Below are 27,077 nucleotides of genomic sequence, written 5' to 3'. Positions count from 1 at the left end.
TATAAAAAAATTAATTTTCAGATCTTCTCTTCATTCGTATTTTTAAAGCTTTGTAACTCGTTACTCGCTTCTCACTTGCGCGTATTGTGTTACTTGCAATTTGTGTGTGCCGTGTTCTTTGTTATTGATTGCTTATCTTTTTACTGTTTTAAATTTTAACCTCCACCCCCAAATGTCAGTGAACAGAAATGTCAACTAGTTTGTATGTACATATTACAGTACATATTAATTATTCCGGTTATCACGTATATTCTTTCGATTTTCACGTATTTTTTAATCGGTAAGGTAATAAAGGGTAAATTTGTGCTTGATATATCTTTGCTTCTATAGCCTGTGGATAATATTCCTCCTGTTTTGGCTAATTAGAATCGCTGTTTAATAGAATTAAAATTCGATTCACAAACGTGATCACAATGACCGGCGCTTACTGCACATCGTATATTGAACGGAACTTTACTATGGTGACTCCATCGTAACGTGATTTTATTGTACAGTAAACCAATTGTAAAAAAAGGGGTACATTGTTTTTTAAACTATTTATGTGAAACTTCAGATAATTGGGACAGCCGCTTAATCGTGTCAAAATGCACTAGTCCCGATGTGTCCCAAATAACCCAAATGGACTGTATTTATTAATATTCTTATTATTGTCAGCTTTGGCTGATAATAATAAGAATATTATTTTGTTTAGATTTTCTCTTTATTTATAAGAGAAGCTGTGTGGAAAGAAACAATATAATTGAAATGAAAATATATAATTAGTAACACAAACTAATAAGTACAGAATCACAATGGTAATATTTATTTACCATTGTGATTCTGTGATTTATTTATCATTGAAAACCAATTAATTCTTTAATAAATTAATTAACTTAAAGAAAGAATCAATTTCATTTGCCCAGTTTGTCTTATGTCTTTCTTGCATTCTTAAGTGTAGCACAGACATTTTAACTTTTGCTTTCACCACTATAAAAAAAAAAAAACATTATTTTTTTTTTGCTTTGTATTTAGCAGTTCTTCTGGTGTTAACATTGCTGTAGTAGCAACAACATCATCATCCACCTTAACAAATTCTCCAAACAGATCAATGTGTTCCTTCAAAGGCCCATTTCTGTCATGTCCCATCACATTCATTTGCTGAACTATGTTTTCAGTGATAATTCTCACTAAAGCTGTTGATGCAATACATATCCATTAATGCCAAACCATTTTTAAAAATAATATCATGAATAACATCTAAGACATTTCACTTTGCCTGCAGATTGTTCTGTCATCCTATGTCACAGATGAAGTACCTTATCAGACAGGCTCGTTTGCTCTCTTGAGATTATAAATAATGCCTTGATCCAATTTGCTACTTAAAACTGATAGCACTGGAAAGAAAAGACAGATTAAGTAAATACTGGTATTTACTTAATTGTGGGTAGTGACTGGTTACATTCCTATAAAATAGGAATGTAACCTATAAAATGTCATTTTTTTACACAATCAGAATTTGGCTACTTTATACTATATGGCTCTACTTTCATCAATTCAGTGATATTAAAATGCACTTACTTTTTTGTATGAATGCATGTGATTTTAGGGCAGCTAAACAATTCTATGTTAAGAATTGTACGTTGTTTCATTCAGATTGTAAACATCTGAGTTTCAAACAGATTGGACCTGTATTCAGACATCTTGTTTAAAAATTGTGGGTTGAAATACTTGGAAGGGAACAGTGCACTCCCATCAGGTGCACTTTCACGCCCCCCACAATGTACATTTATTTAGTTTGCATCTGGCTGTAAACAGGTGAGGCTTTAATCAAATGGTGACCATCTTTGTTTAAATACTCCCTCATTTCAAATCTTAAGTGCCTCAGTTGTGGGGGGGGGAAGCTATGTGAGTAATAAATTTGGTTTTAATCGAACGGTGAACAAAAATGTTTTTAGGGAAGGGATGCAGACATTTACATGACAGTCTCATAAGATGGCAGTTTCTCTGGAAAAAACTAACCATTATTTCATTAATTTGAAGAAAAAAACCTGAAAATGACATTTGGACAGTGTCTTTTTAGAACTTTTAGAAAGGGTATGAAGAGGAATAACCAAATGGGTAAGGAACACTGTTCATCTGAAGAATGGTTTAAAAGCTATGGTCTTCAAAGGATGGCATCTAATTGTTTTGGAGGGGAGGGGAATCTGATTGAAGTTTATAAGGAATTGAAGAGAATTAGTAAAATAAATGAGAAAAGTATTCTCCCAGTGGTAGGTGACACAAGCAAATAGAGAATTTTACGGAGTAAAGAAAGACTGGGTCTCAGGTTTACCTTTGGGCAGCATGGTCCTTGAGGTTGTCACAGACATTCTCTCAGATATGCCAGACAAGCTGTACTTGCTACCTAGGCGTCTAAAACGCTGATTGAACTGATATTCAGGTGACACTCAAGTCAAGTGGACCCAATTTCAGCGAAGTCCGGACGGTCTGTGGCAGCCAAATCCTCTGCTTGCACCTTCACGATGGTGGGACTGTTACTAATCCTGGGTATAACCTCCATGCACAAGTACATGGTGGGTGACCACCCAGGTGTGAACCAACGTAAGCAGGGGTCGAGGTGTGGCACCCACACCACATGGAGAAATGCCGCCCCTCTATGTTACCAGGCAGTACTAGGTGGTAGATGACTCTCATCAACCGGTGCAATACCACCACTTTGCTTATTGGAGGCTTGAAGTGGTGGAACCCATGTTTAGTCTCTAGAGCTAAGTTCCGGTCACCCTTCCCTATCTCTTCCATCATGCAGAATGATTAATGCCTGTTGAGGTTATGATGAACATCGTGGCGAGATCCAATATTCCTTACATTTCGAGGGTATAGCTCTAAAACGGCGTTTGCAGGCCGGCTGCTAGTTAGTACGCCTGACCGAACCTATTGGTAACTCTCTAGGAGGCTTCCGGATCAGCTAGTGTGTAACCTTGCTACCTCTACTCTGCCAGATAGTGACTGGAGAGGGTCCGAGTAGTGTGTATGCTGGGAGCATTGTCGAGGCCACGTTATTTCAAGGATCTGGGTATATTTTTACCATGTGTATGCCGTATCCAAAAATTTCATTACTTCATACAGCATGTCCCACCCACTTTTTCTTACTATTGAATACACAATGAATTGTCACCCTAATAGAGCAAGCTTATCTGCGAAAAGATCTAAACCTCCCAAGCACTTCCTAATTCATTTCACAAATATACGTGGTCTCAATTCTAATCTCAACGATGTCCATTTCCACTTGCAGTCTGCCAAACGCCATGTACTTTTTCTGACAGAATCTCAGTTATCGGTTGACTCAACTACTGCTCAACTCAGATGCCCAAATTATTCGCTGTATGATTCCTTTCGCCTCAAAGGTGGTACTTGTGCATATGTCCGTTCTGTTATTCCCAGTCAGAGACTTGGCAATTTGGAATCTCCTCTCTTTGATCTTCTCTGGCTTAAAATCTCTCTACCTCATTGTGTCAAATTCATCTGTTGTCTCTACTGTTCTCCCAACTCCACTAATCACTTGGAGCTCTTTGACTTCCTCTCTTTGCAACTTGACTTTCTCCAGTCCAACTTTCCTAACAGTGACGTAATTTTCCTTGGTGATTTTAATGTTCACAACTCCAGCTGGCTTCCGTTTCTTAGTCACACCGACCCAGCTGGTCGTGATGCTGAGGCTTTTGTTTTGCAATTACTAATGACCTTGCACAGATTGTTCATTTACCTACAAGAATACTGGACAATCCTAATTATACAGCCAATACGCTTGATCTTTTTCTCACAAACAACCGGTCTAAGTACGCAGTCGAAGTGAGAGGTCCTTTAGGCACTTCAGATCACAACTTGGTGATTGTCTCTTCTCCAATGGAACCTTTATCTCATAGCTATTCCAAACCTCGTGTTGTTTGGCATTACAAGAATGCAAAATGGGATGAACTGCGAGACTTCTTTTCTTCTTTTCCTTGGTTGGATTACTGTTTCAAAACTTCTAATGTCAACGTCTGCTCAGATCGTGTCAGTGAAATTATTCTTGCAGGAATGGAATCCTTTATCCCACACTCCACTTTAAAATCTCGTCCTTTATCTAAACCTTGGTTTTCCAATAAATGTGCTAAGGCTGTCCAAGAGAAGAATGTTGCATATCGCAATTGGCTTGTTTCTAATTCTTCAGTTTCATTTTCTGCCTACACCAAAGCTCGCAACAATTGTAAAGCAGTTATTAATCAGTCCAAACTAGAGTTTGAACAGGCTAAGAGTAGAAAACTTGCTTCTTGCCCTAATGGTAGCCGAGCATTCTGGTCTCTTGCCAAAGCTATTGGCCGCAACTTTTGCCCATCTCTGCTCTCGCCTCTGTCCAAACCAGATGGTTCTGTTGTCACTTCAGCCAAGGATAAAGGCTGACCTGCTAGCATCCCATTTTTCTTCCAGCTCATGTATTAATGATCTTGGTAAAACACCTCCCACCATTCCCAACACGCTCCATTCAATGCCTCCTGTGGTCTTCTGTCAAAAGGATATCAGAAGGATTTTGATGAATCCTGATGCTAAGAAAGCTCCAGGTCCTGATGGTATTTCTCCACTTGTTCTCAAAACCTGTGCTTCTGAACTTACTCCTATTCTTTGCCGCCTTTTTTCACTTTCTTATTCCAAAGGTGTTTTTTTCCTTCTGCTTGGAAATTTGCTCATATCCAGCCAGTTCCTAAAAAGGGTGACAAATCCCTCCCATCCAATTACCGTCCCATTGCAATTATTTCTACTCTCTCTAAAGTAATGGAGAAATCAATTAACCGCATCTTTTAAACTACCTAGAAACCTTCCATCTGATCAATGATCGCCAGTATGGATTCCGTCAGTGTCCATCCACTGGTGATATTCTGGCTTATGTTACCCATTTATGGACTAATTCAATGGAAAGGTTCGGTGAAACACAAGTAGTTGCTCTTGACATTTCAAAGGCTTTTGATCGTGTTTGGCATAAAGGTCTTCTAAACAAGCTTCCAGATTATGGTTTGCCAATTGTTTTTTGTAATTGGTTATCCAGTTTTCTCTCTGATTGCTTACTGAGGGTGATGGTAGATGGCTCTCTGTCTTCTAACTTCTCCACTAATGCCGGTGTCCCCCAAGGTTCAGTTTTTTCCCCCACTCTTTTCCTCTTGTATATTAATGACCTTCTTCCATTGACTGGAAATCCTATCCATAGTTTTGCCGATGATAGCACATTGCATTCAACTTTCCATTTTGAGAAACCTTGTCCTGCTCAATCAGCTTCAACTTCTCGAAAATCTGCTACCAATTCCTTAAATGCCGATCTTCAGGTAATTCTCCAGTGGGGCAAAGACAACTTAGTTGATTTCAACCATTCTAAAACTCAGTCTTGTCTTATATCACAAAAAGGATTCTTCTGCTTCTATGCTTATCTTTAGTGATACTCCGATTTCTAGGCAAAATGATATATCTCTTTTGGGGATTACCCTGACTTCTAATCTCTCTTGGCACAAGCACATTACAAATATTGCTTCCTCTGTATCTAAAAAACTTGGTTTTCTCTTTCGCTCTCGGCGTTACTTTTCTTCCAAGCAGCTGCTCACTCTGTATAAATCGCAAATCCGCCCTGCCATGGAATATTGTTCCCACATCTGGGGTGGTGCCCCCAAAACCTCTCTCAGGCTTCTCGATTCCATTCAGAAGAGGGCAGTTAGGTTAATTAATGATTCACCTTTAACAAAGTCTCTCCACTCGCTGTCTCATAGACGTACTGTTTCTACAGATACTTCCATGGGCACTGTTCTACTGAATTGGCTTCTATAATTCCCGCTCTCTCTTTCAAAGCAGTCCGAACACGTGCCGCCACCAGCCAACATCCATTTACTGTCCAACTCCAAACTCACAGAACAAACTTTTCATCTTCCTCATTTATTCATTCAACTGCCGTTTTCTGGAACAACTTCCTTCATACGTATTTCCTGAAAATTACAGTCTACAGAAGTTGAAGTCCAATGTCAACAAATATCTTCTTTCGTCTTCTCAACCTCCAACCCAAGCATGGTACTATGTATTATAGGTTCTAATTCCTCTCGTGTTTGGGGTTTACATAAAAAAAAAAAAAAATGTTGTCAGGAATTAATTACACCTTCCATGGATGTTGAAGTGGAGAGTGTTTCACTATTCTGGGCAGAACTGGGTGAACACTTTATAGCATTGAAAATAATTTTTTCTGACTGGTTTGGAATAAGTTTGCTTCCATGTTCATCCTTTGGCTTAATACTAATTTCTGCAGAAGACTACCAGAAAATATTTACAGGCCTAAGGAAATTGAAAATTCAGTGCAAAGAAGTATCTGAAGAATATGCTAATAAAAAAGAAAATTTAATCAAGGTGAACAAAATTTTTATGAGGCTGAACTAATAAGTTAATTTCATTGTCTAAATAGGGTATGATAACAACTCGTTTTTTGTTGCATGTTTCCATTGTTATTCTAATATTTTTTCCTTCTTCATGGAAATTTACTGATATCTAGCTAATTTCTAAGAAGGGTGATAAATTGTTCCCTTAAAATTTTTGTTCTATTTCACTTAAATTAGTTATTTCCAAATTAAAGTTATCATCAACCATCATTCCTTATGCTGTAAAAAAAGGATATCGGAATTTAGTGCATCATTTACATTTAGCTGTTGCGCTATCTTTAGCATTAGCATTAGTAGGGCATATGATGCCAGAAACCAAGCTTATATAGTATCAACAGCAAAAAAAAGCACACCCCATTTCACCCATCTATTGACTCCAAATGTTTGTATATTTCTGCCTTTAACTTATTTAAGTTGCTTACTTCCATTACGATAGGTGGAAGTTTGTTCCAACTATCAACCACCCACTCACTAAAGGTGAATTTACGCATGTCTATTCTACAATTGTCTTTCCTCAATTTGAATTTATGCCCCCTCAGGTGAGTAATCTGAGCAAGAGGAAGAATTTCATTAGAACTGAGCTTGCTCAATCCATTCAAGGCAATTTGTAGACTTAAGCCTTTCTTGGTAACACCAACCTTTTGTTCCACTCATCAGTCTTGTTGCCCTTCTCTGTACTCAGCAGCTCTACATCTTTCCTAAAATGAGGCCTCCAGACATGTATACAGTACTCAAGGTGCGGGCTGACCATTGCCTTATACAAGGGGACAATCACCCCTTTATCCCTGTTTATCATTGACAAGACACCATGAGCTACTCTTGCAGCCTTTTTGCACTGTTCAGTAAACTTCATATCTGACTGTACAATTACCCTCAATCCTTTTCGTTCTCCACTACCTTGAGTGTAGTACCACCCAGTTGATACATTACTCCAGAGTTACTGCTACCCAAATGCAGTACTTTACATTTGTCAATGTTAAACTTCAGTTGCCACCTCTCAGCCCATTTGCTCAACTTTTCCAGATCCTGTTGCAGTAGCATACTATCATTACTGTCATTAACAACCCTGCCAACCTTTGTATCATCTGCAAACTTGGACATTAAGCTTGATATACCTTCATCAATATCAGTGATATATATATATACAAAACAACAATGGGCCCAACACCGAACCATGGGGTACACCACTAATAACATTAGTCCATGAAGAGCAGTACCCATCGAATACCACTCTCTGTCTTCTCGGCACCTCCGTAGCCAGGTGAGCAGGAGCAGCAGTGCTTAGCACACGCTTCTTGATTAGACCAGGATTCGAGCCTGTGACTACCAAATACGGAGGATGCGCAAAGGTTAGGGAATGACTGCTGCATATCCTCGGAGCAATATGGCCTTAGTTGCTAATGCTCCTAAAAACCAAATAACAAACAAACAACTCTGTCTTCTCCCACTCGACCATCCTTTTATCCATTGTAGCAACTTACCCTCAATGACATACTGCTCAATGCTTCCATGTGTCATGGTATCAAAAGCTTTCCTAAAATCCAAGTATATGATATAAAAATTATTCTTTGCAACCAATTCCTTTGTGACCACATCATAATATCCAATCAAATTTGTCAGACAAGGCTTCCCCTTAACAAATCCATGCTGTGTCTGAACTATAACTGCAGTCTTGTCTAGATGATCCTGCATCACTTCCTTAACCAGTGACTCCATTATTTTCTGTGGAACAGAAGACAAACTAACAGGTCTGTAATTACTTGTGTCACTCTTTGTGAATTGGGAACACATTTGCAAATCACCAGTACATAGGGACCTCCTGAGAAAACTTTCATAATAATGGCTAAGAGTTTGCTTACTTCCTTTGCTGCCTCCTTTAATATAACTAGATAGATCCCGTCCATCCCAGGTGCCTTCCTTATGTTTAACTTCAACAGTTTCTCCTTCACTTTGCTCTGTTATTACAAAATCATCTAGCTCACTGCCAGAGTTTAATTCATCTCTGGCATTCCCCTCCCTGAATAACTCCTCATGTGTGAATTTAGATGCAAAATCTCATTTAGTTTGTTAGCCACCTGAATAGGATCATCAACAGCTGAACCATCAATATCCAGTGGACCAATCTGATTTATCTCTTTCCTTCCAGAGTTTATTTAGGTAAAGAACTCTTTGCATCCTTTGCCAAAGATTTCTCATAATCTGCTTTGCCTGCCTAATCTCCTTTGTGACTTTGTTACAAACCAGCTTATATCTGTCATAGGCTTCCATGTCACCCATTCATTTATATGTAACACATGCATTTTTCTTCTCTGCCACGAGCTGCATTAATTCATCTGATATCCATTTAGGCCTAAATCCTGAACAGAATTTCTTAGTTGGTATGAAAAGCCCTAGTACCCTCCCAGATGAAGTCCCTGAAGGCTTCCCATTTATAATTCAACATTGGTAACATCATCAGTTGATCCCACTGTATGGAATTTAAAAACTCTCTGAGACCACTGTAGTCACCTTTACGAAAATAAAAAGCCTTCCCCTTACCCCTGATGGTACTTACATCTTTAAGTAAATCTCACATCAGTACACTGTGATCACTGCCACCTAGTGGTTTCTTTATCTGCAGATTCTTAACACATGAAGAATCATTACTGATAATCAGATGAAGAGTATTACTCCCTCCGGTTGCCTCTCAAACATTTTGCTGTAGAAAACAGTTATCCAATAAATACACAAAAGTGTTGCTAGTGTGCAAGTAACCAACCCACAAGTTTCAATCGATATCTGAAAATTGTATTTAAATAATCTTCTTTAAGTATATTCATACTATCCACTTAGCATTAGCATTAGTAGAGGCATATGATGCAAGAAAGCAAGCTTATGCAGCATCAGCCAAAAAAATAAAAAAAAGCTTCCATTTCACTCCTCATTTCGTTCCAGATACCTGTCCAGCTCAGCCTTTAATTTATTTACGCTATCAACTTTCACAACAAAGGATCGAAGTCTGTTCCACCAACCAGCTACCCGCAGGCTAAAGGGAAACTTCCGCACTTCCATCCTACATCTGTTTTTCCTCAATTTGAATTTTTGCCCTCTCAGGTGATTATTCTGAGCAAGAGTAAGAATCCCATTAGCATTGAGCATGCTCAAACCATTCAAAGCTTTATACACCTCAGTCAGATCACATCGCAGGTGCCTAGTCTCCAGACACTGTAATTTGCAAAACTTAAGCCTTTCTTCGTAAGAGCAACCCTTTGTTCCATTCACTAATCTTGTTGCTCTTCTCTGTACTCGTTCCAACAGCTCTACATCCTTCTTAAAATTAGGCCTCCAGACCCATATACAGTACTCAAGGTGTGGCCTGACCATTGACTTATACAAGGGGATAATCACCTCCTTATCCCTGCTAGAAAAATTCCTGTATATCATTGACAAGACACCATGAGCTACTCTTGCAGACCATCTGCACTGCTCAGAAAACTTCATATCTGCCTGCACAATTACCCCCAGGTCCTTTTTGTTCTCTACCACTGTCAGTGTAGTACCACAGAGTTGATACGTTACTCTGGGGTTACTGCTTCCCATATGTAGTACTTGATATTTGTCAGTGTTAAACTTCATTTGTCACCTCTCAGCCCATCTGCTTAACTTTTCTAGATCCTGTTGCAGCAGCGTACTGTCATTAGTGTCCTTAACAACCCTGCCAACCTTCGTATCGTCTGCAAACTCGGACATTAAGCTTGATATACCATCATCAATATCATTTATAAATACACAATGGACCTAAAACTGAATCCTGAGGAAATCCACTAATAACATTAGTCCACGATGAGCAGTGTCCATTGATTGCCACTGTCAGTGTAGTACCACAGAGTTTATACGTTACTCTGGGGTTACTGTTTCCCATATGTAGTACTTTATATTTGTCAATGTTCAACTTCATTTGCCACCTCTCAGCCCATCTGCTCAACTTTTCTAGATCCTCTTGCAGCAGCGTCTTCTCCCACTCAACCATCCCTTTATCCATAGCAGCAATTTGCCTCCAATGCCACACTGCTCCAATTTGTTCAGCAGTTTTCCATGTGCAACAGTATCAGAAGCCTTTCTAAGATCCAAATATATGATATCCAAGTTATTCCCTGCCTCCAGTTCCTTTGTGACCACATCATATCCAGTCAAATTGGTCAGGCAAGACTTTCCCTTAACAAAACCATGCTGTGTCCGAGCTATAACTGAAATCTTGTCTAGATCAGTGCTTCTTTAACCTGTGCCTCCATTAATTTTCCTGGAACAGAAGTTAAACTAATAGGTCTGTAATTACTTGTGTCACCCTTTGATCCTCCTTTGTGAATTGGGGTCACATTTGTACATCTCCGGTCCATGGGTACCTACCCTGAGTCCAAAGAAGCTCTCATTATTATGGCTAAGGGTTTGCTTACTTCCTTTGCTGCCTCCTTTAATATAACTGGATAGATCCCATCCACCCTAGGTGCCTTTTTTATGTTTATCTTCAGCAATTTCTCCTCCACTTTGCTCTCAGTTATTACAAAATCATCTAGTTCACTGCCAGAGTTTAATTCAACTCTGGCATTCCCCTTCCTGAATAACTCCTCATGTGGGTGAATGTAGGTGGAAAATACTCATTTAGTTTGTTACCACCTGAGCAGGATCATCAACAGTTGAACCATCAATATCCAGTGGACCAATCTGATTCATCCCTTTCCTTCTAGAGTTTACATAGGTAAAGAACTCTTTGCCGTTTTTATTTGCATCCTTTGCCAAAGATTTCTCATAATCCGCCTTTGCCTGCCTAATCTCCTTTGTGACTTTGTTACAGACCAGGTTATCATAGATATTATCTTATATCTATCATAGGCTTCCATGTCACCCATTAATTTATATGTATCCCATGCATTTTTCTTCTCTGCTGTATGTCTCATTAGTTCATCTGACATCCATTTAGGCCTAAACCTTGAACAATATTTCTTAGTTGGTATGTAAAGCCTAATAGCTTCCAAGATAAATTCTTTGAATTCTTCCCATTTTGAATTTGCTGTTGGTAACATCATCAGTTGGTCCCACCGTATAGAATTTAAATACTGTCTCAGACCACCATAGTCGACTTTACGAAAGCAAAAACCCTTCCCTTTACCCTTGATGGTAGTTACCTCTTTGAGTAAATCCCACTTCAGCACACTGTGATCACTGCCACTTAGTGGTTCCTTTATCTGCAGATTCTTAATGCATGAAGAATCACTACTGATAATCAGATCAAGAGTATTACTCCCTCTAGTTGCTTCCCGAACATGCTGATGTAGAAAACAGTCATCCAATAAATCCACAAAAGCCTTGCTAGTGTTTGAGTGACCAACCCACAAATTCCAGTCAATATCTGGGAAATTAAAATCCCCCATTATAAGACCCTGTGATTTACTGGCCCACTCTATTTCCATACTTCCACAGCACCAGATTGAAGTTTGTTCCACTAATTAATAACTGTTGCACTGAATGCAGATTTTTGCACATCTATCTTGCAACCATCCTTTTCTAGTTTAAATGTGTTCCCCTGTATGTGTTTATCCTAGAAAGAATAAGATTGCCATAAGCATTTAGTTTACTCAATCTATCAAAATATCCTTAAACACTTCAATCAAGTCTTCTCACAGATGTGTAAGTTTCAAGTTGATGCAATTTACAGAATTCAAGTTTTTTTGGTAAGCAAATCTTTTTTTGCACCTGGCTAATTTTGTTGCTCTCCTCTGCATCTGTTCCAACAGATCCATATCCTTCCTAAAATGAGGCTTTCACACCTATATGACATACTCAAGATTCAGCCTATACAACAGAATAATCATTTCTTTGTCCTGCTGTTAAAATTCCTGTTTAATAAAGACAATGTCGTGAGCTGGTCTAGTATGATTAGGGTACGTATGGTTACCCTTGGTATTTTTAATTCGCCACTACTTTGAATATGAAGCCAATTGGTATATTACTTTGGAATTATTGCTACCCATATACAGTAATTTGCATGTATTAATGTTAAACTTTGACTGCCACTTTTCAGCCTATCTACCTCAGGTGGACAGGTTCAAATGTATTGGAGAACACTGATTACGCTTACTCTTCGGGAGGTGAGAAAACATGAATTGAGTAAGCATCATTTGGGTTGCTTCTATAGCAACAGCAGCCAGAAGCATAACTACAAATTTCGATGCCTGTGGCCAAAATTCCTAGAATATCATACAAAAATGTGCCTTTGTTTTCATAAATGTAATTAAATTATAATATACAGTTGTTATTAACCCTTTGCAGTCCAGCATTATTTTCACTGTCTTCCCCATGTGGTCCAGTTCTGTTAATCAAACAGATGACTAGGTGAAATGTGATTTCAGAAATTATTTACTTTTGAGTTTACAGCATGACAAAACAGTTTAAAAGCTTCAATTCAATATCTATTCATAGAAGAAAATATTCACAAACCTTCCATCAAGATAATTGACAGTTTTTTAATTTAGAGCTCCTACTTTGAATTCCTTGTTTGTCCTTTTGTGGGTGGGCAGATATGCAACATCCAAAATATCTGCAAAAATCTGTTCCTGCTAAATATGTTCTTGAAAAATTTAATTCTGTTTGTCCATTCATCAGGCCAATATTTCTTTATATCAGATTTTCATTTAGTTTCATGTTGATAATAATTCCAAAAAATTCCTTTAGTTCATTTAGTGAAACCTAAACTCAGTCACACCATGTGGAACAGTCATAAACTATCGTATTTGTAACAGCCCCCCCCCAGTTTCTTCAGAAAGTTCCAACGATTTCCCATCAAGATCTTTACTAGATCTTGATGGCATGTTTAAATACTTCACTCTAACACAGAGTATAAGTTACTTTACTTAAACAATGTTGCCTACCTTAACAATTGAATATAATATCAATAATCATACACAGTTTTTCAATAATCATACACAGTTTTTCATATTGTTTATATGAAGTATAAATGGATGGCGGTACAATGGGAAAAGAGATTTTATAATCGATAAAGCTGACAGTCGTGCCAGTTTCCACATTGAACTTGAGATGGACAGAAAAAAAAAACTGCCATTAACCGTTGAATATGAACATTGATTTAGTTTTTCAGATTATATGCAGTATAAATAAATGACAGTACATTGGGAAAACAAATTTCATAATTGGAAACGCAGATGGTTGCGCCAGAGTTGACATTCAGACTTCAAGACAAAAAAAGCACACATGCTCACACACTGCCCACTGCTAACAATTGAATATAAGCATAGATTTAGTTTTTTCAGATTCTTTATATGATATAAATAGATCGCAGTACTGGAAATAAATTTTATCATCAGAAACACCGACATTCTCGGTGCCCCAATATATCATACTGAAAGAGAGCTAAAAACAATGGTATATGCACTTAATAATTGAATATAAACATCAGTAAACATGAATTTAGTTTTTCAAATTGTTTATATGAAATTTAAGTAGATAGTAGTACAGTAATTGTGCCAGTATAGCTAGAAAACAAATTCTGTAATCGGAAACACTGAAGGGTTATGCTGGATGTGACATTGGACTGGAAGTAGAATGTTATGATCTCGTGCTGGGCATGATGTTAGACCACAAAAAACTCATTCCAAAACTTCTAGCTTGGGGGGATACACAGACTAATAGATTAACAGTAGCCGCTGGCAGAGGTGAAAGTGATTCTTGCACTGCTTCTATTGGAATGAGCAGCAGCCTGGAAAACAAGATGCAGGGAATTTCAGAGACTGCTGGGAGTCATTGCGGTACAAGTAAATACATGGGCTGTGTTAGGGTAACTAAAAGTAGAAACAGGTGCATGTATAATTGAACGTACACCAATGTTAGGAGTATAGTTAATAAATTTGATGAGCTTGAAGTGCTAGTCAAGACATCAAAGGCAGATATTGTTGGGATATCAGAGACATGGTGTCACACAGACATAAGCAGTGCAGAATTGGAATTTGGGGAGTACAACGTGTACAGAAAGGATAGACTGGACAGGAAGGGACGAGGGATTATGCTGTTAGTTAAGAAACACATAAAATCTAAGGAAGTGCATCCAATTGATGTTGGCGGACAATGCAGTGTTGAGTGTTTGGTGTGACATAAACACTGGGAAAGGAAAAATGAGAGTAGGTGTGTGTTATAGGCTTAATGAATCTGATAAGTATAATGAGCAATTGTGCAGAGAAATTGAGTGGGCCAGTAAATTAGAGTGTCTTATAAAGGGGAATTTTAATTTCCCAGATATTGACTGGAATTTGTGGGTTGGTCACTCAAACACTAGCAAGGCTTTTGTGGATTTATTGGATGATTGTTTTATACAGCAGCATGTTCGGGAAGCATCTAGAGGGAGTACTCTTGATCTGATTATCAGTAATAATTCTTCATGCATTAAGAATCTGCAGATAAAGGAACCACTAGGTGGCAGTGATCACAGTGTGCTGAAGTGGGATTTACTCAGAGAGGTAACTACCATCAGGGGTAAAAGGAAGGGTTTTTGCTTTCGTAAAGGTGACTACAGTGGTCTGAGACAGTAATTAAATTCTATACGGTGGGACCAACTGATTATGTTACCAACAGCAAATTCAAAATGAAAAGCATTCAAAGAAATAATCTTGGAAGCTACTAGGCTTTTCATGCCAACTAAGAAATATTGTTTAAGATTTAGGCCTAAATGGATGTCAGATGAACTAATTAGACATGTGGCAGAGAAGGAAAATGCATGGGATACATATAAATTAACAGGTTACACAGAAGCCTATGATGGATATAAGCTGCTCTGTAACCAAATCACAATGGAGGTTAGGCAGGCAAAGGCAGATTATGAGAAATCTTTGGCAAAGGATGCAAAGTAAAACAGCAAAGATTTCTTTACTTATGTAAACTCTAGAAGGAAGGGGATGAATCAGATTGGTCCACATGATATTGATGGTTCAACTGTTGATGATCCTGCTCAGGTAGCTAACAAACTAAATGAATATTTTTCATCTACATTCACACATGAGGAATTATTCAGGGAGGGGAATGCCAGAGGTGTATTAAACTCTGGCAGTAAGCTAGACAATCTTATAATAACTGAGACTAAAGTGTGCTGAAGTGGGATTTATTTAAAGAGGTAACTACCATCAGGGGATTGTAGTTATCTCTTTGAGTCATTGAAGAAATTGTTGAAGATAAACATAAGAAAGGTATCTGGATGGATAGAATCTATTCAGTTATATTAAAGGAGGCAGCAAAGGAATTAAGCAAACCCTTAGCCATAATTATGAGAGCTTCTTTGGGCTCAGAGTAGGTACCCATGGACTGGAAATGTGCAAATGTGACCCCAATTCACAAAGGAGGATCAAAGGGTGACACAAGTAATAATAGACCTATTAGTTTAATATCCGTTCCTGGAAAATTAATGGAGGCACAGGTTAAAGAAGCATTTCAGTTATAGCTCGGACACAGCATGGTTTTGTTAAGGGAAAGTCTTGGCTGACCAATTTGATTGGATACTGTGATGTAGTCACAAAGGAACTGGATGCAAAGAATAATTTTGATATCATATATTTGGATCTTAGAAAGTCTTTTGATACTGTTGCACATGAAAGACTGCTGCACAAATTGGAGCAGTGTGGCATTGGAGGCAAATTGCTGCTATGGATAAATGGATGGTTGAGTGGGAGAAGACAGAGAGTGGTAATCAGTGGATACTGCTCTTCATGGACTAATGTTATTAGTGGAGTTCCTCAGGGTTCAGTGTTGGGTCCATTGTTGTTTTCTGTATTTATTGATGATGGTATATCAGGCTTAATGTCCAAGTTTGCAGATGATACGAAGGTCGATAGGGTTGTTAATGACAGTATGCTGCTGCAACAGGATCTAGAAAAGTTGAGCAGGTGGGCTGAGAGGTGGCAAATGAAGTTTAACATTGACAAATGTAAAGTACTACATATGGGAAGCAGTAACCCCAGAGTAACATATCAACTGTGTGGTACTACACTGACAGAGGTAGAGAGTGAAAAGGACCTGGGGGTAATTGTGCAGGCAAATATGAAGTTCTCTGAGCAGTGCAGACGGGCTACAAGAGTAGCCCATGGTGTATTGTCAATGATATGCAGGAATTTTTCTCGCAGGGATAAGGAAGTGATTATTCCCTTGTATAAGGCAATGGTCAGGCCATACCTTGAGTACTGTATTCAAGTCTGGAAGCCTCATTTTAAGAAGGATGTAAAGCTGTTGGAACGAGCACAGAGAAGGGCAACAAGATTAGTGAATGGAACAAAGGGTTGCTCTTACGAAGAAAGGCCTAAGTTTTGCAAATTACAGTGTCTAGAGACTAGGCACCTGCGAGGTGATCTGATTGAGGTGTATAAAGCCTTGAATTGTTTGAGCATGCTCAATGCTGATTCTTCCTCTTGCTCAGAATAATCGCCTGAGAGGGCATAAATTCAAATTGAGGAAAGACAGTTGTAGGATAGATGTGTGGAAGTTTGCCTTTAGCTAGTGGGTGGTTGATTGTTGGAACAAACTTCCATCTGTCGTAGTAGTAATTGATAGCTTAAACAGATTCAAGGCAGAACTAGACAAACATTTGGAGCAGGTGGATGAGTGAAATGAGAAGGGGGGAGTTTTTGGCTGAGGCTATATAAGCTTGCTTTCTTGCATTATGTGACCTTGCTAATTCTAATGCCTGTTCTTGACTCATTAGATCAAGGATTGCCAAACATCTTTGATCGTCGACCCCTTCAAGAGTTTCTTGACTTTTTATCGACCTCCTCTATTTTACTATTACGTAATTATTACGCAATAAAAAAAGAAGCTTATGTGAGTTTTTAGATTGTTTATTTTATAGTTACAGTGTTTATTTTATGTATAATATAGTATATATTATTATATTGGCTTAACGTCAAAGGGATACGTTTTTGTTTTTGACGTACTTCTTAACATACATATTTGATAGGAGGCATAAATAATTTATAAAATATAAAATTTAATTTAGATAACAAAATAACAATAATACAATCTTTCTTATATATATGAAAATAAGACTTATTAACTTAGTATACAATTTACTAACTGTGAAGGGTCAATGTGAAGGGTGTGCTTCGTGACTCTTGACCAGATTAGCAATGTTGGGTTCAAAATTAGTAAGTTTCAGCCTTAAATCGCCACAGAATTCTCTGTCTAGCTTATTTCTTTATTTTGTTAAAACAGAATTAACATGGCTGAAACCAGTTTCAACCATGTACGAGCTTGGAAATTCAAGCAAAAAGGGGAGTACCACTTCAGAAAGTTTTGGATATTTTTCTACAACATTTATATTCGTCCAAAAGTAACTTTTTTTTTTAAATTTTGCGTTGTCATTCAGGATGGAGGCAATCCAAGTTAACCGAATTAAATATTACCCATACAATGATGTCTTATATTTTTCTATCGACCCCTTTGGCAACCACTGCATTAGATTATTTTGCTTTTATTTTTAATAGTTTGACTTTTAACTGTATTTCATATCATAAAAAACCTCAGCCTATTATATTATAGTAGTATTCTAATATTTTTGCAGTCCTTTAATTCTAGCTGTATTCTTTTATATTTTAGGCAAGGTTTTTATTTACAGATTACAGTTATAATGGTATTGTTGGGCAGTGCTTTTCTTTTGGGTTTTCATAAGTGCTAGGCTTAATTTTTTTTTTTTTTTTTTTCAAATGTAATTTTCTTATGTTGGCATTGTGGGTTATATTTTCCTCTTCTCATATAATTTCATCTGTATAATTTTATTGAGGGTCATTAATTAATTTAGTTAAACAAAGTATATATGCCTATGCTTTCCAATATTTGATGTTTTCATTTCACTCTATTCTCTTTTTGCTTAAATATTTTTCTTTATATTCCCACAAGTTTGTTTTAATTGATCCATTGCATATTCAGTGATTGCTGTATGTCTTACTGAAATACCAGGACCCCACCTCGTGAGTCAGACAGTTACTCTCCTGGTACCTCCAAGTACTTTTGATATATGCTTTGCTCTTATCTTTATGTCTGTATGCGCTCTTATTCTAAATTTTATGCTGTGAATTATTAGAATATTTCAGATGAATTGGGATACTATTACTGTCCTCTTTCTTCCCTCACTTTGCCTTTTTTAACCTGTTTTCTCTTAACCTCTATTAACACTCCCACCCCTCTCTCTTATGTATATAATTTGTTCATATGTTTGTTGTTTTGCCAGTATGCACCTAAAATTTTGATATATTATTACATTTATATTACATTTTTCTTACTCAGGCCTATTAACTTATTATTAGGTCCTACAATTACTGACAAGTAACAATCAGAAACAGATAGCTTTTGCTGATTATTATTTTGATGTATTTAAAGGTGCTAACCCTTGATGGAGGTGCTAACCTTTAACATGCCATTCAGTCTATCCTTTTTTGATAATTAGCAATATATTTGCAATATATTTACAATTAAAAAATTATGATTACAATTTTTAATTGTAAATGTGTCTGTTTATAATCTACTCTGACATGACCAAGGTGAGAGGAATTTACATGTAATTATTTTGATTAGAATTCAGTTATTAACTTTATAGTCATGGGCTTGAACGACAGTCTACTCAAGTGTGTGTACTACTTCTCTTTTGCTCTGACCACTCAGCTACATCAGGCTTGCATATTTTGTGTTTTTGATACAGGACAAAACACAGAACAAAAGGATGTTTTTGAAAGGTCTCACCAAACTTTGGGAGTGCATGTTCTGAGCTTAGAGATGAAAAAATTTCATATGGATATGAGTCCAGAAACACTTTCCTTCTGAACCCACTTTTTTTTTTTTTTTAAATAGAGAAGAAGCTTGCCAAGTTATTTTTTATTGATGTAATTAATGCACATTGTTAAGTGGACAATGACAAGTTTCCTTTACATCTACACAAGAGCAATTGTTTTAAATGGTGTCATTGAGCAGCAGTACTCACCTCAGAGCTTCTACTCATAAGTTTCAAACTAGTTAGAATATTCCCAGAATGTTTGGAATTGTGTGATAACCACCCACAATCCATTCTTGGATAATTTGTGCATTTCAAACCAATGGTAACATGAAAAAAAGAATCTTCAGGTGTCCCCATAAGAAGAAATCCAGTAGATTTTAATTGGAAGAGTGTGCAGGCCATGCAGTTGGTCCACCTCTAGCAATCTGTTGACCAGGATACTGATTGTTGAGAAATTCTCAAGCAACAAGTCTAAAATGTGCTGGAGCCACCATCATACATGAACCACATTTTACAGTGCATTTCCAGTAGAACTTCCTCCGGCAGTGGAAGTAATTACTCCTCCAGGAAATGCCTATAATTTCAATTGATACCAGCCCAAATGTGTCAACAAAACTGCTGCTGAAGCTGAGCAGTAACAGGAAAATCTTCCCATGCCCATTAATAATTAAGAAAATATATAATGGCATACCTTGTGAATTGTGATTTGTCAGTGAAAAGTAGACAGTAAGAAAAGAAGGTTCAATATGCTGTTACAGATGCCATTAACAATACACAACTTTTGGATGAAAATCATGTTGTGAGTGGACCTGCACATACTGTACATGATATGGTAGAGTTTCTGCTCATGTAGAATTTTCTATATAGTTTAATGTATAACACCTTACTTTCTATATAGTTGAATGTATAATATCTTATTTTCTGTGCAGTTTTTACATTTCGTAATTTTAGCATCTTCATCATTGGTCATGTCATCTACCTGCAGTGATCACAGGTAATAACAGCGTAAGTGTTCAGGCAGTTCTGGTTCTTTCCCAAGTCAGCGGTAAAATACAAAAAGGATCATGTGTCTTGAAGGTGCTTATGGATAGCTGTGAAGTTATCCATGGTTGGACATTATTGTTGCAGAAACGTTTCCTGGTAGAAACACCCAGCTTCACTGCTTTTCCTGTTCACTCACCCATAAGTGAAATGAATGTCTGCTATTTCAACATTAGTGTACCAATTATTTGTGGGCAAGATAAAAAAAATAACACATGGATTGAAAATAACAGGAATACTGATTCACTTGCATTTAACTTCAGGACAGCTGATAAACAGAACTGACAATTCACTTTAAAAACAGTTGCCTCGCTCAGAAAGAGTAGATGGATCTGTTGCAAAATTTGCTTGCATGTATAGGGATATCAGATATACAAATGATTCAGATTTACCTATCATACTTATTCACAGGTGTACTTAATGTGTGTGGGGTGAGAAAGAAAATGGGCTATAACTTGGATGGGAAATGTTTCCAGACCTATGCCCATATGAACTTTTTTTCAATTTATACTCAATAGAACACACTCCCAAAGTTTTACAGGGCATTTCAAAAATTTTTATTGGTTAATGTATGCCTAAATAGAAGTGACATAATAGAATTTGTCCCCATATAACTTAGTACCAGTGCTTTAAATCCCAATATGCCTCTAGACTTGTTTTGTTTATGTTTCTAACAGAATGTCCTTTGAACTATTGATCTCCATTTTTGGATCACCCTGTATATATGTATGTATGGTCTGTGGAGTGAGTTTATGTCCCTATATAGTAATTTTAATAGTTATTCAGATACTGTAAAAATAATTGTGAACATGGCAATCTACCCTTTTTTTAAAGTTTTATCATTATTTTGTTTGTTTTTAAGGATGTACTTGCATTCACTTGGCAGCACAGTTTGGTCACACAGCTATTGTAGCTTATCTTGTAGCCAAAGGACAAGATGTAAATACTGCAGATCGCAATGGTATGACACCCATAATGTGGTCATGTTACAGGATAACAACGTAAGTTAAAGATTATCACAAATATAATTCTATCGTATTAATAATTAGTCTTTTGCACTCTTGCAGAAGAATTTTTTCCAAACAGTGGCTTTATTTCTGTCATATTGACTTTTATGGTATTATTTTACTTAAAAAAACTATGTACATCAAAGTACATCAAAACTTTTTAGTTAATTAAAGGTTGTTTTATGGAACACTGAAGTGAAGGCATACTCATTGGAGAGCCGTCAAACCTATAGGAAAAATAGAATTAAATGCCAAGAATGAAAAAATATATTTTAAAATATTATTGCTATTGAAAGTAATATATTTTTTTTATAATTACATATAAACAGATAAAGGGTAATTCAAAGTAGCCTCACAAATTTCTAAGTCTGTAAATTTGTGTATTTTGAACTTAGTAAAGCATGCTGAGCATTAAATGAAAGCTTTGGTCTTAGTTTTTATTGGCCTCAGCATCTTAGTGTGGCTGCTAAACAGTTATTAGAATATGTCCCAATGAAACTCTCTCCTGTCACACTGCAGTATACATTCCAATGTGGCTATGTCCTGCCAAGTTTTATAATCATTTGTTGTTAACGCTTAGTGGTAATGACCTGTGAAGCAAGCAACCCTTTGAAATCTGAACTCTGATTCTGTTCTTCAGTTGTTATAAATTTGCTGATCCTTAAAAACCTGATCCTTAAAACCCCGGAGGTATGAGAATCTAGTGGTATGGAGGATGTTGACCACAGAATAAAATCATCTTGTCCCGCCCAGCGATTTGGAAAGTTCATATCCAAAAATTCACAGACGTGAAGAGAGAAATCAGAGTGAGAGGGCTGGAAGCTATCTTAGTATATGAATTGATAGGTCATTAAGAAAATTATCTAATATATCAAGATGAACAACTACGGTGTTGGTTTTTCCCACGAGAAAAAAATTAACCATAAGCATTTGTGCAATTGAAAGCACAAAACACATTTGTCTTGTGGGTGTCACAGATTCTCATAAGCTCTATGTAAGCATGTGGTTTATCACTTTCCCAGATTCTGATATTTTGTTTATTCATCTGTTTAGATGAAAAGTATGCTCAGGACTGATGTTAAAGTGGTGTTTTTGCCCAGGCATGGAGAATGGCTAGACTTCATTTAATTATTAAAAGTCCAGATCATCTTCCAAATGAACCAAGTTCATATCCTATTACTCTTCTTCCTGTATTGGCTAAAGTTTATGAATGTCACAAAATAAGGATTGTGAATGCATGGTTTGAAGAGATTTGTGATTTAAACATTTCTGGGATGAACTGGAATGCTGAATTAGGGTAAACCAAGATGGCTCTCTTTATTAGTACAAATCACAAATGCATTAAAGGAAGAGTGGAGCACGTTATCAGCAGCTTTCTACTAGAAATTAGTAGAAAGTCAAGTCGTCTATGATGTATTGATGTCATTATGACCAAAGGTGGGCCAACACACTGTTAATTTCTTTGAATAAATATTTTCTTATAACAACCAAAAGGTGCTGCACACCTTTTGGTTATCTGTTGTATGACACATTTCAGCAAAAGTGCAACTAGTCACTTGAATGGAACATTGAACAGTAGCAGTAATATGTGCTGGTTACATGGGCTATACATTTTGTTATGTTGTGGTGAAAAATTATGAATTTGATGACTCAGGCATTTTCCACTTAAATGGATGATGTTCATATGTTTATAAACATCCTGTATACATATTTTCAAAATGCATAATTTCCAATTGAACTTGACAAGCTGTATAGATGATTCACTGATAATTTTGAAATTGAGCTTATATTTATCCATTCTCCTAAGATTTTCAAAAAAACTGAAACAGATTTGAGAATAGGAGAAAGATAATTGCCCCATGTAAATAAAATCTTTTGAATTTAATTAGTTACCTGACATACTTGGTCATTTTTCTCATAGAGTGATTACCAAACATAAGCATTGTTAAGTCCCTCCAAATCACTTGGGATGGTTTGAATTTCTTCTTTCTCTACCCAATTTATCTTACTTCACCTTCTCAGTCTCAGTTTTTCTTTTTTTTTTTTTCTCCCAGTTCAGTTTCTTCAATTTCTTTGTTTCATTTTTTTAGTGTTAGGAGTAAAACTGAATTACAATTCAAGCAAGTTAAAGTTTATAGCCTTGTTTGCAAATGCTCATGTGCCTATAATTAAATCTCTTACCTTGTGACCTGAAACTTGTCTGATTTTGGGATGTGCTGGATTTCAGATGGCTTTATTATAGTTATACATAATTGAGAGAGAGAGAGAGAGAGAGAGAGACTGACTGACTGACTCCATTTCTAGGCTAAGTATTGTAAATGGTATAATAAGTTGTAGAAAGGGAAATATACTGTATACATAGCAGTACTTCACTGAAGTCTCACTGCTCTGATTTAATATTTGTCTCTTTTTGAAACATAAACATCTGTTGAGGCATTCCATTTGTCAGATTTTTTTTTTAATGTATTTCTCTTGTTATTTATGTATGTTTTAAATGCAACTATTAGAACACTACATAAAAATAATTAAATATATAATGATTGTTTATATTATTTGATTGAAGTATAGAAAGAGCTTGCATTTTGGTTTTTGAAAATATGTTAGTGCTTCTATATTTATTTTTCTGAGCATATACATTGTTGATAGCAGATAGTTATGAACCTCCATATGGTAAAACTGCATCTTTTTCAGCGTCTCCATAGCCAGGTGGGAAGGAGCAGCAGTGCGTAGCACACGCTTCTTGAGACCAGTGTTCGAGCCCGTCACCACCAAATACGGAGGATGCGGAAAGGTCAGGGAATGACCACCGCATATTCCCGGAGAAATATGGCCTTAGTTGCTAATGCTCCTAAAAACCAAATAACTGCATCTTTGTGGTTCAATTCTTTTGCAAGAGCCTGCTTTTAGCTATTAAATTATGTTTTAGTTTGGCAATTTTTTTAAAATCACTTAATGTAATTTTATTTTGAATTATTTAAATGTATTTGGTTTTTTCCTGTTTTACTTTAGGAATGATCCTACCCGTCTCTTACTAACATTAGGAGCTAGCCTTACCATGACAGATCGTTATCACAGAAATACTCCACTCCATTGGGCTGTTTATGGTCGTAATGGAGTAGCAGTATCTCTTCTGTTAAAAGTTGGAGCTAATACTTCATTGAAAAATGCTCAGGTATGGAAGAGATAGGATTATCAGTTTTTGATATCAATTTTATTTGCATATAGTATTATTATTTGTTGTTGTATATACTATACAAGGATACATGTCATTGGGTTTGATTAACTGAGCATACTTGCTGACATTTCAAAAAATAGCTTTTATAGCTTAAGACAGCATTTCCCAAACTGGGGCCTGCGGACCCCTGGGGTTCCATAGACCAAATCTAGGGGATCCGCAAAACGTTCAGAAGATATCAAGTAATATGTGTTTATTTTCTTAAAAAATATACTGATTGAATCACAATGAATTTCATTATAGAACATTACTTATTTTCAATACGATTAGCATATATAATTGTATACATATTTCAAATTAAATGTTCTATGTATAGAAAATTGATTATATATAATGTTATTATTATATATCTGTATAAAAATAAGAATAAAGTTAATTTGTTTAACACATTAAACTTTGAATTTTCTTTTCAGAAAACCCAGTGTTCATACTGGGTTTTGATTTTTGAAGGGGTCCATAAATCTCAGTAGTTTGGGAACTGCTGGCTTAAGAGAAAGATTTCTCTCCTTATAGATTTCACTAAAATTTTGGGTTGTTTTTCAACTACCAGATTTAACAATATGAGTTTATCTTCAACCCAGAATACAGAATATGCTGAGCAAGTGTAAATTTGCTTTGGTTTCCCACAGTGTTTCTCAACTGGTGAGACCCAAATGCTTAAAAATTGCTTTAAAATACAGGACCATAAAGGAGTTTAACATAAAAATATATAAATGTTTTGACATTTATAATTGTGTCAAAATAGCTTACCAGGTTAGTTAAATATGATTTTCCACTGACAAAACCATGTCATATGTCTTTCAGAATGCCAGATGTAAATGTCCCTGGACTGCACTCTTAATCATTGCCTCCAAGATTTTCCCTACCACTGAACTTAGACTAACGGGCCTGCTAGTCTAACTTTTAGTCTGACTAACTGGTAGTTTTAAGAGCGAAGTTGATAACCAACTTCACTCTTAAAACTGCCTTTATGTATTGGTAATATGTTGGCACTTCTCCAATCCAAAGGAATCTTTCTGAATCCAACAGTGTCCTGATAATTAACCTCAATGGATCAATGCACTCTCTTGCTGCCACCTTCAGAATCACTGGTTATATGCCTTTAACTCCAGGAGCCTTACTTGCTATTTTGCTCAAAACGTTTTCTAATAAATAATCTGAAATTTTAAAATCACTAATTTCATGCTTTCTATTTGCACTTGCACAGCCTCTCATCACCACAATTGGTCTTCCATTTCAACCAGACGAGTGGCATTTTTTGACAAGCATCCTAAGACTGCCAGTGTGTACATATATGCTTCAAAATATTTTTTTTACTTCATTGGCATCATCAGTTTTTCTCCGCATTTTATTGTCAAAAAATAATGAGACTGTATTAAAATTATATATTTTTTTAAATTTTCCAAATTCTTGCTTATTTTTGTTAATTACTTGGCCATCAGCCGTACTAGTATTGCAAATAGAATTGCAACTTAATAGTGTCTTTCAATCTTTCAGTAAGTTGCCAAAGAAATATGACATAACATTTAAGAAGGTATATATGCAATATTTTTCATGTATTGTAAAATCTGAAAAAGTAACACACTTGGATTGTGTAGTGTATGCAAATGTGATTTTTCAATTTAAAGCAGCACGAAATATGATGTAATCAGACATTTGCAAACAAATCAACATTTCTTAGTGCTGTTGATATTATAACTGGCAAAAGTTTTGTTTGCACCTTTTGTCATGGAACAATATTCCTCTAAGTTGTTCAGAAATATGTTTCTGGAGTGAAATAACAAAAAATACAAAGGGTACTAGGAAGGTTTTGCAATATGACGCAACAATGAATCACAGGAAGCTGCTTGTTGCTGCATGTTGAGACATGTTCATACGTGCATAGTAGCCGCCGCGCCAAGTCGATGGGCTCAGTTATTCATTAGTAGTGAGAGTGTAAAGTGCTTGCGATGGCATCGTGGTCACGAAATGAGATAAGGACAGTTTTGCGGTATAATTTCGTGCGTGGTTTAACCATAGACCAGTGCTTAGAAGAAATGACTCTTGCACTAGATGATGATTGTCCACATCGTACAACGATATTCAGGTGGTATAGAGAATTCCAAAGGGGAAATTTCACTCTGGAGGATTCTGAGAGGCCGGGAAGGCCACGAACGTCAGTTACGGAGGAAAACGTTACTGCTGTGAGGAAAATGCTTGACGAAAACAGGCGAGTGACCTACCAACAGATAGAGGATACTTTGGGCCTAAATGCACCAGCAATTCGTTCGATTCTGCAAGATCATTTGCACGTGAAGAAACTTTGTTCTCTCTGGGTGCCGCATCAACTGACTGAAGAGCAGATGACACGACGTGTGACTTGGTGCCGGGAGATGTTAAAAAAGTTTGATAGGGGACAATCTCGGTATGTGAACAACATCGTGACAGGTGACGAGACTTGGCTGTACTATTACGATCTGCCGACCAAGGCTCAAAACAAAGTTTTGGTCTTTGATGATGACGACACACCCGTAATTGTCAGAAAATCCCGATCTGTAAAGAAGAAAATGATAGCTGTATTTTTCAAATCGAGTGGAATTGTG

General features: G+C 36.7%; 1 protein-coding gene across 1 annotated transcript in view; it reads left to right on the top strand.

The window, feature by feature from the left end:
- Positions 1–27,077, top strand: part of Hip14 (palmitoyltransferase Hip14) — a 329,449-nt gene that overhangs the window by 58,995 nt on the left and 243,377 nt on the right. The window contains exons 4-5 of the mRNA XM_090386835.1: positions 21,116–21,254; positions 24,270–24,432. Of these exons, the coding sequence (XP_090242961.1) occupies positions 21,116–21,254; positions 24,270–24,432 (302 nt within the window). The remainder of the gene's footprint in view (positions 1–21,115; positions 21,255–24,269; positions 24,433–27,077) is intronic.

The sequence above is a fragment of the Mastigoproctus giganteus genome, chromosome 12 (assembly GCF_048544385.1).
Source record: "Mastigoproctus giganteus isolate SK-2022 chromosome 12, ASM4854438v1, whole genome shotgun sequence".
In the NCBI taxonomy this organism is placed as follows: Eukaryota; Metazoa; Arthropoda; class Arachnida; order Uropygi; family Thelyphonidae; genus Mastigoproctus; species Mastigoproctus giganteus.
The sequence above is the reverse complement of the archived record's forward strand: the minus strand, read 5'-3'. Positions and strand labels throughout refer to the sequence as shown.